Source organism: Triplophysa dalaica, chromosome 6 (genome assembly GCF_015846415.1).
Source record: "Triplophysa dalaica isolate WHDGS20190420 chromosome 6, ASM1584641v1, whole genome shotgun sequence".
Taxonomy (NCBI): Eukaryota; Metazoa; Chordata; class Actinopteri; order Cypriniformes; family Nemacheilidae; genus Triplophysa; species Triplophysa dalaica.
This window is the reverse complement of record NC_079547.1, coordinates 807,738-822,970: the sequence shown is the minus strand read 5'-3', so window position 1 is coordinate 822,970 and position 15,233 is coordinate 807,738. Positions and strand designations below refer to the sequence as shown.

At 37.7% G+C, this 15,233-nt stretch overlaps 1 protein-coding gene across 3 annotated transcripts in view; it reads right to left on the bottom strand.

Annotated features, from left to right (window-relative positions):
• Window positions 1-15,233, bottom strand: part of gulp1b (GULP PTB domain containing engulfment adaptor 1b) — a 33,545-nt gene that overhangs the window by 6,640 nt on the left and 11,672 nt on the right. For all 3 annotated transcript variants that reach the window (XM_056750357.1, XM_056750359.1, XM_056750358.1), the window contains 7 exons: window positions 8,044-8,106; window positions 4,193-4,254; window positions 2,846-2,917; window positions 1,527-1,625; window positions 926-1,063; window positions 732-848; window positions 51-137 (listed from right to left, as the gene is read on the bottom strand). In XM_056750357.1, the coding sequence (XP_056606335.1) occupies window positions 51-137; window positions 732-848; window positions 926-1,063; window positions 1,527-1,625; window positions 2,846-2,917; window positions 4,193-4,254; window positions 8,044-8,106 (638 nt within the window). The remainder of the gene's footprint in view (window positions 1-50; window positions 138-731; window positions 849-925; window positions 1,064-1,526; window positions 1,626-2,845; window positions 2,918-4,192; window positions 4,255-8,043; window positions 8,107-15,233) is intronic.

Below are 15,233 nucleotides of genomic sequence, written 5' to 3'. Positions count from 1 at the left end.
GCAGCATTTCACCAGAATGAAACACAAATGTCATTTCACAGTGAACACACCGATGAACAGCGAGAGTCCATCAGCTGATCCTCCAGTTCCTTCAGTTTCTTCTTCAGTTTGGAGTTCTCCATCTCCAAATCCTCAATCTTTCACAGGAATACATTTACAGTGGATATTTAAATCAAACAACACATGTGTGATGATCTCCTACAAAAGTTTACTTAAACATTTACTGTGGTTAACTGTTATTAACCTTACCATAGTAAACATTGAAGTATACTACAGTATTCACTACACTTAATCACATTACTACAGGTCATGCTACACTATACTATAGTATACATTTAAAAAAGTGCACCAGGAACCCGATTACAGAACTTAAACAGAACTTAATTTTTCCTCCGAGGACCCCTTTAATATAATGTTCATATCATATAACATTTATATAATCATATCATAGTAGTGTGTTACTACAAACAACTAGAGTAAAGTAGACTAGGGTTTACTGCTGAAGTATGTTTTCATGTGGTATGTGAATGACCAGAATGAGATGAGTTACTCAATCTAAAGCTGATTCTCTTCATAGCTATACAAATCAATCTCAGCTACGCACAAAAAACTGACATAAACCTGGAGGAGGGATCACCATCAGCGTCACAGTGTTTATCTATGACATCACTTCCTGTGAGCTGGCATGAGTCTACCGGTGAGCGTCTCACAGTCATGTTTGGTGATCTTACTCGTTTCTGAAGGTTTCCGATCTGTTTTCTCGTCTCCACATCTTTTCCTCCAGACTCCAGGAATTTTTTGTAGGCCAGATCGAAGGCTTGTCCAATAGCGAGAGTGATCTCCTCCGCCTGGATGACATCATCACACGTTTATAACGTCTGTTAAATATGACTGCATGAAGACACACTATACATGTTAAACGTACACATTTTTCACTGTCGAACACGTAACACAGATGCGTCTTCGTCTCAGGTTCTGTGCAAATGAAAGTAAATATTCTTTTGTCGGTCTTGTCGTCTGCGCAGAAGGACATGCGGTGAAGCTGACAGTTATGTTGGATCTCCTGGAAGAGATAAAGAGAGAGAGAGAGAGATCACTGCTCACATCACCTTTACTTCAGATCATCTTTATTTCATGACTATTGAAAGACATCATTTTTCTTTCTTATGGGAATATGCGGTTCTCTCTGCAGCTCCAGACGGAACACGAGTGTGGTGTTGTGGACAAACACATGTAATGACATGAATCATGTTTAATAAGAGCTGAGTGAGTTCAATCAGTCCAGTATTGAAGTGAAATCGTGTATGAAGCATTTAATGAGCACTAAATGTCTGAGAGATTTCATTTTCTGCTAAATTGCATTTGATTGTTGATTCAGATCAGGATTGAGGAACGGCCGACTTCATGCTCTGAATATTTTAATGTTTCCATAGAGTCTGAATGAAGTTTGTCACGCATGAAATGACATCAGCCATGAGCGTCTTTAACCTTTAGATAAAGATTAAACCAAATGAGACGAAGAAAACCTTGGTTTTGGAGTCCAGTATCTTCACACCATATATTGAGATCTGAAGCTCCACTTTAGGTGTTTTCTGTCCCGCAGACTTCTTGATATGCCTCTGAAACTGAGAACAACAAAGATCATTCACCTCTAGTGTGCATACTATCAAGAGTACACACTATAAAGAGTGCACACTCTCAAACACTGTATAAACACTGTCATAGAATGATAAGTGTTAGGATAGTGTCACTATCATTAGACTATAAAGATTAAACACTATCAAGAGTGCACACTATTAGGAATAAACACTTTCAAGAGTGAATGCGATTGAGAATACATACTGAAATATCAATAGTGAACACTAGCAAGAGTACACAACACACAGAGAGCACCCTATCAGGAATAAACACTATCAAGGGGGCTAAATATATGTACACTATCAACAGTCAAGACCATCAAGAGTGCACAGTATCAACAATAAACACTGTCAAGAGTGCATGTGATTGAGAACACTTAGTGTAGTATCAACTATAGGGAATACTATCAAGAATAAACACTCAAGAGTGATCACTATGAAGAACAAGCACTATCTTATCTTACTTTTAACGCTAGAACAAGGGTATTAAGCATACACTCTTTTAGGAGTATGCACTATTGATATTAGACACTATCAAGAGTACAAACTATCAGGAATAAACACTGTCATAGAATGATTGTGTTATGAAAGTGTCACTATCAAAACACTAAAAAGAATAAACACCATCAAGATTGCACACTCAAGATTAAACACTGTCAAGAGTGCATGCGAAGAACACATACTGTAGTTTCAACTATAGTGAATACTATCAAAACTATCAACGTTTAACCCTCGAGCAAGGGTATTAAGCATACACTCTATTAGGAGTATGGACTATTAACAGTAAACACTCAAGAGAACAAACTATGAAGCGTGCACACTATCAAGGGAACTTCAGGTAGACTTAGAGGTGTGGATGTTGTCAGAGATCGTGTTGTGAAGTGAGATTGAGTTCCTGGACTCAGTGACCTTCAGAGAGTCAAACTGGACGTGTGAAGTGTGTGAAGTTTATTAATCTGATTTACTTGAGGTTGACTTGAGTCAGTGTTGATCAGGTGTATGCACATGTATGATAATCTCTTGTCTTCATGCACACTTTTGATTTAATCATTATTTTTCTGACAGGCTTGTGTTCACTCTCATAAACTTTGTGTCTGTAGAGTGACATTTCATTAACACGGCCGTCTCCGGCTCATAATCTCAGAATGAGAATACTGTAAGCACATTTTATGGGCCATAAATGTTTAGAATAGCGTAACACTGCTTACCTTCAGCTTTCTGACGGCCACTCGCACCATATCTGTGCCTTTGGGCTGCTCCACTTCTGTGATACCCAGAAACTACACAAAACACAACATCACAACTGTTTATGTATTCAATGATTCTATCCTAAATTACATCAAAGAACATTCAAAGTATACATGTTTGTGTGTTCCCTGAGATTTAAATCTGGCACCTTCTTATTCTTCTATAAATATTGATACTTGTTCACATGCTTTTCTGTGTCATTATCACAAACATGTGCATTATCTCTCTAATAATTCAACAGCCCATCATCAGTTATTGCTGATATGATCTACACCTCTTGATAAGTGTGTTATCACATCTGTCTCCAGACATATCATCATATACCCTGTGATGTGCTGTACTGACTGTCACTGATGAGAAAGTGTGATGATGAAGGTCAAAGAACAATTACAGTAACCTCTAATAACACACACAGACACGCGCACACATTCACACACACACGTACGCACACATGCACACCTTCCCACAGACACACACACACACACACACATACTAACGCACACATGTACGTACAAACCCACGCGTACTCATACACACGTGCGCACACACACACACACACACACACACACACACACAGACACTCACACACATTCACTCACAAACACACAGACATGCGCACACACACATCTCAAAGTCAAAGACACTGTGTGCTGTTTGTATTACTGGCCTCAGGCTGGACGGATGTGAATTTGCAGTGTCGGTGACTCAAGAGTGTGTGTGTGAGAACCAGTGTGAGTTTTGGTGAGGACGAGAGTAAAGTGAGGCACAGGATTGCTGATCTAATGGCGCGTCACTGATTTTGTGATTCACTGGTTGTGAGTTTGAGAGTTTCTCCCTCTGCCCGCAGACCAAAGACACCATCACACATTTCTTTGTTAGTTACAATGTTTTTTTTTGTGTGTTCCTACTCATTGTCAACAACATACTGATAAGAGTGATATTTTAGTTTTAAGCATATTTGGCTGATTGTGTTTTGTTAGGGAGTGAGGTAGTGTGTTTGGATTTTAGTTATGTTATGTTATGTTATGTTATGTTATGTTATGGGTTTTCTTTATTAGTCTAATTGTTGTTGTTGTTTTGGCCTTGAGTCACCCTGAAGTTATTACTCTCTATATTCACTTACAGATGTTTAAAAACACTATCTAGAGGTCATTATGGTGTCTTCTTCCTTTTATTTGGTCTGCTGGCTGTGGGCACAGTCCGCTACATAGAAAAACATATTGTGTCCTCTGTTCCCCTAGACGGGATGTAACAGACATGCAGTAAACTCACAGACATTCACAGAAATAAACGGTTTGAAACTCTACCTTTGCATTATACACAACATGACTTTGCACCAGAGCCTCAGGTGTGTGTAAGCTCGCTTTATCTGCATGAAAACACAGATAAACAGTATAAATCATATATTATTAAGACATCATCATGTTTAACATATAATCACTCATTCTCATAAAGTAATGAAGTCTGTCAAAGTGTGTTGTGGTAAATCATACAGTCTAGAACTTCATCACATTATTACACATTTGTTTTAATGAAATACTGTGTTTCTGAGAGATAGAGAGAAAGAGAGAGAGAAAGAGAGGGAGAGAGATAGAGAGAAAGAGAGAGAGAGGGAGGGAGAGAGATAGAGAGAGAGAGATAGAGAGAGAGAGAGAGAGATAGAAAGAGAGATAGAGAGATAGAGAGAGAGAGAGATAGAAAGAGAGAGAGAGAGAGAGAGAGAGAGAGATAGAGAGAGAGAGAGAGAGAGAGAGATAGAGAAAGAGAAAGAGAGAGAGAGAGAGAGAGAGAGAGAGAGAGTTACGTCTTGAAACAGTAGAAGACGGATGTAAAAGAGTGAAGGTTCATTGGCCTTTGAACTTTTAGACAGGGAGTGAAGTAAACAGATCCATTTTTAGCATCAGTCTTTATGTCTGTGAAAGATCACAGCACCGCTGGACGTCTCACACATCAGAATGAAAGGTCAGTTTGTTATTCTGTCACCCACTGGCGGTCAGATTATACACATAAAGGCTAAACATTCTAAACAATGAACATGGGGCAGGACACATTCAAACCTGATTAAATACTGTACAATCAACATTCTTATCACAATGCTACTGTACATTTCACTCACATACACGGTTTCAGCTAGATGGCACATGACACAATACATATTACCAATATATCTTATTCAATAAAATATGAACTATTTGATGCTGTTAAAATATGAAATAATTGGAGTTTTATGTTGCTTCTGAGAGGAAAAAACAGTTACTTCTGAGCAAAGATGTTGTTTGCTGAGAGATGGTTTGGATACATAATCAACTAGGAAGTGACTGGCCCATGATAACCCGTAAAGAGACCAGGCAAACCAGCTTAAACCATTGTAAACCAGCTAAACGAACTTCATCCACCATAGACAGCTAAACTAAGTTAAACCAGCTAAACGAAATTCAGCCACCTTTGACAGCTGAACCAACATAAACCAGCTTGACCAACTAAACCAGATTGAGTAGGCAAAACCATCTTAAACCAGCTTAATGAACTTCAACCACCTTAGACAGCTAAACCAAAATAAACCAGATTGAGCCAGCTAAACCAGTTTAAACCAGCTAAACAAAAGTTAATCCACTGTTGACAATTAAACCAACATAAACCAGCCTAACCAGCAAAACCAGATTGAGTCGGCAAAACCTGTCACAGAGATAAAGGAGGACCAAAAGGTACAGCAGATGAATGCAACAGTTTATTGAATAAGGAAACCAAGGCAGTCTGCCGTTCCGGCTGGCGCAGTCGGGTGCAGAACTGGAAGGAACTCCGGAGCCAAAAGCAGGGTCTCTCACATGTGTAGACCAGCAGAACAGGCAGCAGACGGGTGGAGGGAGGCGAGCGCTAATCCCGGCCAGCAGACTCTCTCTCGCTCACAGCGACAGGACTTGGCACTCACAGGCAGCAGGACGACTGGACAGAGAACAGATCTGAAGCCACACACATGACTGGACTAGACTGGATAAACCAAGGCTTTGGCAGAACTGAACAGTATTCCGTAACAATAATCTGAAACTGCGGGAAGACCAGAGTAAATCAGCACAGAAAATCGAGGTAAGAGAGATCAGGTGCGAGGGGATTTAGCGCCAACAGCCCTAACTGAAAAATCAAACTCATGACAAAACCAGTTTAATGCAACTGAACCAACCCAAACCATCTAAAAAAAACAGCCAAAGAAACATAAACCAGATTAAACCTTTTATGAACTATGTGGCATCTTAGGATGGTTTGGGATGTGCTTTACTGTGTAATTATATGACATTTAATATGAACAAAACTACCAAAAACTCATTTAGGATGATGAGATTAAAGACTTGTGTTTTTCCTCTTGAAAAGTTTGTTACTTGAGAGAATCATGGATCATGAATGACACTTTAAATGTGAAATGTTCACTCAGAATCATGTGTCATATAAAGCGTCTGTATTCAGCACAAACACTATGAACACAGAGTTCAATGTCTCTCAGCGTCCATGAAGATCCATGAGTGTGAAATCTCACAGAACTTCTACTTCATTAAACACAATGTGAAGAGAAGCGTGAGTGTTTGGCGTCCCATCAGGCATCATTTCAGACATTGAGTCAATCTCTCTCCAGAGAAATATTTAACTCAAGTCACCAGCGCTGCATCTGCCGACAGAGATAAACTCCACAAACCTGTGCTGTGACCTCACACACCATCAGAGTTAATAAAGCATCACAACCATCATCTGTGTCACGTACAGGACGAATCCTCATCTGTGTGTGTGTGTGTGCAGATACCATCGCCAGAAAACAACCTCTGAAAATCTGATGTGTGAGGGTTAAACATCCATTTTTAGTGTCTTTTTAGTGACTTTTCATGAGGTGTTTTGTCATTTTACCCAAAAAATGTCTTAAAAAGGAAACCCTGTGAGGTTTGGAGGCTGAGCTAAAATTCCTTGGATTTGTATTCCTCATGAAATACTTTTGTGAATCAGAACACGTTCATACAGTATTATGATGCCTTCACTCTTGTGCACACGGACCAAAAGCATTATTTCATTTTATTGCCATATACATTTATACACGTGTTTATCCCACTTAAAATAAACAACAAATACAGTGTATGGTTTATATTTGGCATTTCACTCTTAGAAAAAAAGTGCTTCAAAAGGGTATTTGATGCCTTAGAAGAACCTTTAACATCTGAAGAACAGTTCTGCTTCAAAAAAGGTTCTTTGTGGTGAAAAAAGTTTCTTCGTATAATAAATAGGTAAGAAAGAACCTTTGACTGAATGATTCCTAGAGGAACCTAAAATGGTTGTGGCTTTATCTTAAAGAGTCTACCTCACACTTAAATCACATTTATGAAAAATATGATATTAATTACTTTATTATTTTACTCGACTCCATTACAGTACATTTTTATTTAATTCGCATACCAGTATCTTTACTTTATCAGAGTGTTTTAATTTAGGAAAAATTGTACTATCCAATTTATTTCATAAATACATAATTTACCTTTCATTTTAGGTGCATTAAAAATCCAGAAGTTTTACTTAAGTAAAATACTTGAGAAATTGCAATAAAGAACTACGTAGATGTTTATCGAGCTGAAGTTTAAAAGGTAAATAAAATCACATGTATATATGAAGTGCATTAAAAACCACTCTGATAAAAACCACAGACACTTGAAAGTAAAAAGTACATCCAAAAAGGAAAAAGCTGTCATGACATTTCATACCTGTATAAATGACTTTGTTTTGATTGTGATGAACACAGAGAAAGATATTTGGAAGAATGTTAGTTATTTTCAGTTCATGGACATTATTGACTTCCATAAGAGGAACAATGAAATGTTAGGCAAAGGTGCCCGAGAACAATTTGTTTTTTCTAAATTCTTCAATATATCTCATTTTCAAAGACTATTCAATATTTATTTCATCCATAGTAGTGAACTGAAAATTGCTAACATGCTTCAAAATATCCTTCTCTGTGTTCATCGTATAAATATATACATTTATATTTATCTTTAAAACAACGTGAGGGTGAGTAAATGATGACAGAATGTTCATTTTTGGGTAACTGTCCCTTTAAGAACTGTCCACCTAGACCTACACATCCTTTCACATCAGTCAAGCTGATTTATGCAAGCACACATTCACTTACCCTTTCTCCTGTTAAAAGCTCTGTTCATTCTGCAGATTTCACGATCTTCCAACGAGACGCCACCTAGAATAAAACCACAGAGAATAACTGTGTAAGAGCCAAAGAATCCTATCAAATGAAAAGATCATAGAAAGTGGAGTCTTTCTACACACATCAGAAGTGTTCATGACTGTTGATGGTGATCAGATAAAGTCACGTTTAAAGGGGTCATGTGACATTTATGATTAAACGATTATGCTTTGCTCCGCCTCTCTGAAACTTGCAGACTTTGAACAAAGCTCACGGCTCTGAAAAAAGCAAGGTGTGCTCTGATTGGCCAGTTGACCAGTGTGTAGTGATTGGTGGAATACTGCAAGCGTGTGAGGGAAATGTAATGTATCTGACCATATTTGGAACATCAGGTTCCTCTTCAATTGTAATGACAGGTACACCACCTTACTTGAGTATACATTTGGGCGGTCTTCGTCAGACCACCAACTGATGTAGATTTGTGGGGATGTGGTTACACGAGGTGTTTCAGGCAGGTCTGGTTGAGCATTCACTTTTAGATATAATGCATCTTCTGTATCTAATATATGCATACGCAACTTATAACATACCAAAGACACAGAAAAACACGTATTCGTGCCATATGAACCCTTTAAAATTCTGAGTAACTGAGATGAGAATCTCAGACACACTTCACGTTGAGTTCACTTTCAGCTCGGCTGTGCCGGCAATTAGCACACAATGTGTCCGTTTGATGTCTGGAGTGCTGAAGAAGGTTTCATAGAAGTTTCCTCGCACAGATTGTTCTGTATGTACCAAGATTTCTGTTGTTAAGAACATTTTCACCTTCAGTCACAGCAGCGATTCCCACTTCTGCTGTGAAGCGTCTGGATAATGTTGAACAGAAGTTGACGGATCAAAACAAATGAACTCATTTTGAGGCTAATCCTCAAACATGAGAACAGATGAAATGACTGACAAATCACTTTCACCGGCTTGCCATGCAAAGCACATCATCTGCTGGTTTAATACAATTACTTTAAATCATTACTTTAAATTTCCACTTTCACTAAGATAAAAGCTTTGCTGGTGAGTGTCCGGAGCGTCCGGCTGCTCCTGCTCGGTTCAATAAATCGATAACAGAAGTCAAGAGTCAAGTGATCTCAATGAAACCCTGAAGAACAACAGCAGAGAGAATCTTCCCGTTCGCACATTTCATTGATCTGAAGAGCAGAAAGAACCCGCAGCACAAAACACTTCAGTCTGTCAATCATCAAACATCCTCAGAGTGAAAAAACTGAACGGATCAGAAATAGAAGGTGAACACAAGAGGGAAGGCCAATATAACACTTGGGGCGCTATCATACACCTGACATTCTCATTTCCCAATCCTGTGATGCGTTGATGCATTTGAGCTCATTTGTGTGCCCATGGGCATCTTGGTCTAAAAAAGAGCCGTTTTAAGGCGCATTGTTGGGCCGTTGCTATTTTGAGGGACTGAAAATATTAGTAAATAGCGAATCCGCCATGGGGCCAGCACAACTGGCTCTTAAAGGGAATGAGAGATGAGACTCTGATTGGTTTACTTCCCAAAAAACACCCATTACTCATTAAGAGAATCGGGACAACATGTTTAGACCATGTGCCCGGGCGCGCCCAGCGTTTCCCCGTCGTAGCAATAGTTGATTCGGACACCCTGAGAGCACCTGTACCATGCGCTTAGATCTTAAAATAGGGCCCTTGTTGTTCAAACAAATCTCAGCTTCATTTTTCAGTTCTGATCATTTTACACCTGAGATAAAAATACATTTGTTCTGACACACGTAAGATTCACAAACCATCTAAATCACTCATGCTCTCATTTTTAAATGAAAAAAAAGAGGGTTTAGAGTTTGTAAAGAGGTTTTTTTTCTCCAAGATGAGTTTGGAAAGCACAAGCTAGAGCGAAGGAACCACACGTGTTTGATTATAGAAACAGTATAAAGAACACTTGACATGAACATTTAAAGCTCATGAATTCAAGGAAGTTTAGTAACAATTTATTTCTCTTGACCGAGCATGAAAGTCGTAGAAAGTGCACATAAAAGCTCACATCACTGCCACAGAGAATGTGACGCATGCATGTGATCTTTCACACTTCAGAGTTATAAATGAGTTCAAACTAAAAACTTTCACATTATATCACACAACCTTTACTGATGCTATATTATATATACAACTCACTGATGCTATATTATATATACAACTCACTGATGCTATACTATATATACAACTCACTGATGCTATACTATATATACAACTCACTGATGCTATACTATATATACACAACTTTCATTCAGTCTTAATGAAACATGTTTTAGTGGATTTGAAGTCTGTTACAGGTGACATAGAAGAACAACTGTTTTGTATGTTTTGATTTTGTAGGATGTCTTCATTCGTCGATTCTCTTTATTTCTATCATCTCATACAATAAACCGAATGCCTTGTGAGACATATGTTGTGGTTTTAAACAGTGAGAGACTTTAATAGTAAACGTGACATTGACCTCAGTGAAGACTAACAGCATCACATCACAATGTCATTTTCATCAACACAGAATATATTTTACTACACAAACATGTTTTCCGAGTATTCTAAGAGCATATCAACTCAAAGTTCTTTACCTGACGTGTCAGTCTAACAACGGAGATATTAACATTTGTTCAGATTAAAAAATCAGTAGTAGAATTATTATTATTATTATTATTCCTGACGAGACCTGACCGGTCAAAATCAATTCAGACCCATACATTTTTAATCTCTGACATCAGAGCATCAAACTATTCAGCTTCACTCAGGCTTATGGATGAAGGTGAAAGATCACGTTATCAATGAAGGATGGGACGTTAAAATGTTTTTATATGTTTAAATGAATGCAGAGTTTTGAGATGATGGCGTTAATGATATTTCTCACGTCTCTGAATCTAAAAAACAGACTTGTGTACATTTGAGGAGAGCACAGGATCTAATAAAGCAATAAGTTTCATAAAATAAAGTAAATAAAATGATATTTAGGCTATTGTAATGTGGTCAGCCTTTATAAATCGGGGTGTTTTATAAAGACTTAGGGCCAATCAGAATCAAGAACCAGAACTGACCGCTTTATAATCTCATTTCCATCATCTTTCATCAGGATAAACATCACATGAGAGTGAATCACTGCTGGATATAAAGTGAAGTCAAAGTCAAGACATGTCAATCACAGCAGATGATCTTTATGATAAAGACTTTCATGTTTACAGTGTTGTCATCAGCTGATAGAAAGACATTCAACTTTACAAGGAATCATCCAGAGGGAAAGACCGATCAACTGATCCAGAAAAACTCTGCTCACATGTCTGCTGGAATCACAAAACCTGCACCGGTTGAGTTTTGGATGCTGGTGTCCACAACACTTCTCTGGGCTTCTTCATAAAGAGTGAAGCTTTGATAAACAGCACATTTATACTGGTACACCACCACCAAACCAGTATGCATCAACAAAAAGATCCGCTGACACTGAAGTTAGTTACACAAGATTTAGGGTGATCATAAGTGACATTTTTCCCGGACACATTCTGGCCAGAATCACACGTGTGTCCTTCGGAGGTCACGTCTGTCCACCACTTACGAGGTCAGAAAAACATCATGAAATCAACATTTATGTCTCTTAAGACGTATAAACATTGTAGTTTCATTCTTAGCTTCAAATATAACAGTGGCTTTTCTAGGTAACACTTTACATTGAGGTTCCCTTCGTAAAGCATTTATAAATCTGTTCATTAACGATTAATAAGTCATTTATAAATGCAGTATAAAGCAGTTATAACTGCGTAAATAAAAAGAGGGATTCTAACTAAATACCTGCAAAAAAGTGAGGCGTGTTTAACCCACATGTTATAAATGTTTAATGTATTTATTTGCAAAATAGACTGTAAGACTGGAGACTGTTATTTAGTTTTTTCTTAGTATTGTATATTTCATGAGTGGTTCTCATGAATCATTATATTAAGGCACATGTTCATGGTTTGCTAACATTTTTAACTCTTAACATTTTTTTCAAGGTTGGTGTTTTGAGGTTGTGAATGAATACTTCACAGACTTTCATGGGCTGTCAATACATCTAAATATATGATTCACATCAGAGATGTTGCCTTATGAGCATTCTGTTTCTACAATAAATAAACGTTTTCTGGTTTTGATTAACTACTGGAGGTTATTGAATCATTAATAAAACAAACAAGTTCACAAAAACCTTTGTGCATTTAGTGTTAAAAAAAGTTAAGAAAGTTAAAGTTAAAAGTTAAAAAGAATCTTGTTAGGCAAGAAACGGCTTTGGATAAGCATCATGATCGGGTGGGAACCAGAAGACATTGGGAATCAGATCAAGTAAGCAACTTGGTTTGAAAAGTGTCCTAAGATATGACATATACATTAATAAGAAAAACCCTCTGGAGGACACATTCAAAATCTAAGTGTCTAGGAAAAATAGCACGTTTGATCACCCTAACATGAATGAATTCTGAATTTATCCAAAACAGAAGAACTGACACAGCCCATCAATTTAACGTCTTAAAGAGAAAACGGCCAACAATGGCACGGTTTGGTCAGGATATTATGATTCATCTACACTGCTACAAAAATATGAATAAATCAGGCAAATGAGTTTTACATTTGACATATGAAGACCAAATGAGCTGTGCTGCTCTGTGAAGCATATAATCTCATTATAAAAAAATAAAAATGACAATTAGACTTTAAATCAGCCGACGGTCGTCACTTCAAGACATCTCAGAAGAACCCTTAAAGACCGACAAAGATTTAAATCATCTGAAATCTAAACAGTACACATTCAAGTATCTACACATGACAATAATGTTAGCTGTGTGACATGTTTTAATCTACAGTTTAAGATAAAGAACAATATTTACGGTTTAATAAAAAAAATCATTTGCACCATTAGAACACAAAACATTGAATGAGATTGTGTGTGTGTTGACATTTAGAAGGTGAATCAGTCTGTGGATCTACAGTACACAGTCATGCACACACACACTCAGGCACACACGAGCACGCACACACACACACACACACGCACACACACACACACACACTCACGCACACACGGGCACGCACACACACACGGGCGCGCACAAACACACACGCGCAGCAGTGTCTACTCACGATAAGACAAAGCACTATAGAATAATGAAGCTTCTTCATAAATCTCAGCCACTGACTAACAGCACGTTTTTATTATTTTGCTTTAATCTTCATGGCTGTTTCAGCACGATAAGGATTTCCCCGGTGAAACTTCTCCAGTCACTTTAAATATGCTCATATTTTACTGTCAGGCGTTGATTTCATTCCCTCCAGCATCTCAAGGACGGACCAAACCCCCTTCAGTCACATGCCTAGTTTTGTTGTGTAAATAAATCTGAACGATAATCAAAATCAAAGGTTGCTGTCCACTTTACTCCATGTTGCTCCAGGGGGATTGTCCCTGTAATAAGTGCACTGTAAGTCGCTTTGAATAAAAGCGTCTGCCAAATGACTAAATGTAAATGTAAATGTGAACGAGTGAATCAAAGTGAGTGTGAATCTGATGTTCAAGTGCTGCTGTCAGGACTGATGGAGGTGAACACTTCTGCCAAAAGACTAACAGCTTCTTCTTATTTATCAAAGCATCCTCAGGTAATGAGATCTAATGAAGACACAAACTGCTGCACGACGTGAAGTTCAAAGTCTCGTCCACTCTTCATTACAACTTGTCCTCAATATCGTTTAGCATCATCATTATATTATTAGTAGCTTTTTACGCAAACAAACAAGCAAACACTCCATTAGTCTATGTGAGTGAAATACATCATCAAATCTCTTCCATTTCATCTGATGACCAAAATAAAACATGACATCTGACCTCCTGAACTCATTGTGTTTTTCTCTCAACAACATTCACAGTGTATGACAAAATCCAGTTTATTTTAAATTCTTTAAAGAAATGGATTGCATTATCTTGAGCGGAAGACTAAGCAGAGCACAGTTTATATAAATGTCTTCACATTATCTCAGAGGTCCAGTCGGCTTTCTGTTCTTCTCTAATGAGACACATTCTGGAGACTGAAGCTCTTAATGTGTTGTTGGTTTGTATTTTACCTTTGAAATGAGGTGAACACAATAATTTCTGTTTAATGAGCTTGTTTTCCCACCAACACACCAAAACAAACCCTGTCACAACATGAAACAAATAACAGCAGATGTCTGTGCGCGCCGACATCCCCCGGCAGCAATATCAAGGTTACGTCAAAGAGCAAATGGCCACAATTTATAATTCACCGCCTCCGATCATGAAAAGACCAGCGCCAGATACAACACAGTCTGGAACAAAATCTATATAATCCCTCACACACAGTGATGTAAATAACCAAGAACAAGGGTAAAGTACAGCGCACGGCTAATGTTTTGTATTATAGGCAAACATCTGAACTTAAGAGATTCAATATGAACATTTAAAGCATTCGAGATTTACTTATAGAAAAGCAAGTCAAAATACTTTCATGTCATAGGGATGTGTTGTGAGAAATAGTTGTACTTTAGGACCCAGGAGAAAGCGGCATGACATCGCTGCTCATAACAGCGCTCCAAGCTATAAAAAACATCATTTAATGAAAAATGAATAGAAATGTTGGTTATTTTTGGAATAAAGTCCTTTAAATCTTAAATCACTTAAATCTTACAGACACAGGAGAAGTGAGTAAATATGTGTGTCATGCGTTATTTTGTTCAGAATGTCTTTATTTACTCTCTTATTTACTCTCCACACATAAATGAACAAAACTCAACGTTTCAAAGTTGCAAACGAGATTGTGCAAAAAATATACGCACAAGATTTACAAAAATGAACAAGAATGATAAAAACAGGGCAGAGTCAGGTCGGTGAAGTACAGTGAGCCATTCTCTACATTGAAATGTGTGGTAACACTTGAAGCATGTATATATAATGCATTATAAAGAGTTATTAAAGGTTATTAAAATTCTATGTAGTGTAACAATGAATTGCTAAGTGTTAAAAGATGCATTAAAAGATGCATTACAATGGTTATAAACTACTTTTATAATGCATTATACAAACATGCTTCAAGGAAAGTGTTACCAAATGTGTTTTAGTGCATAACATGAGCAGC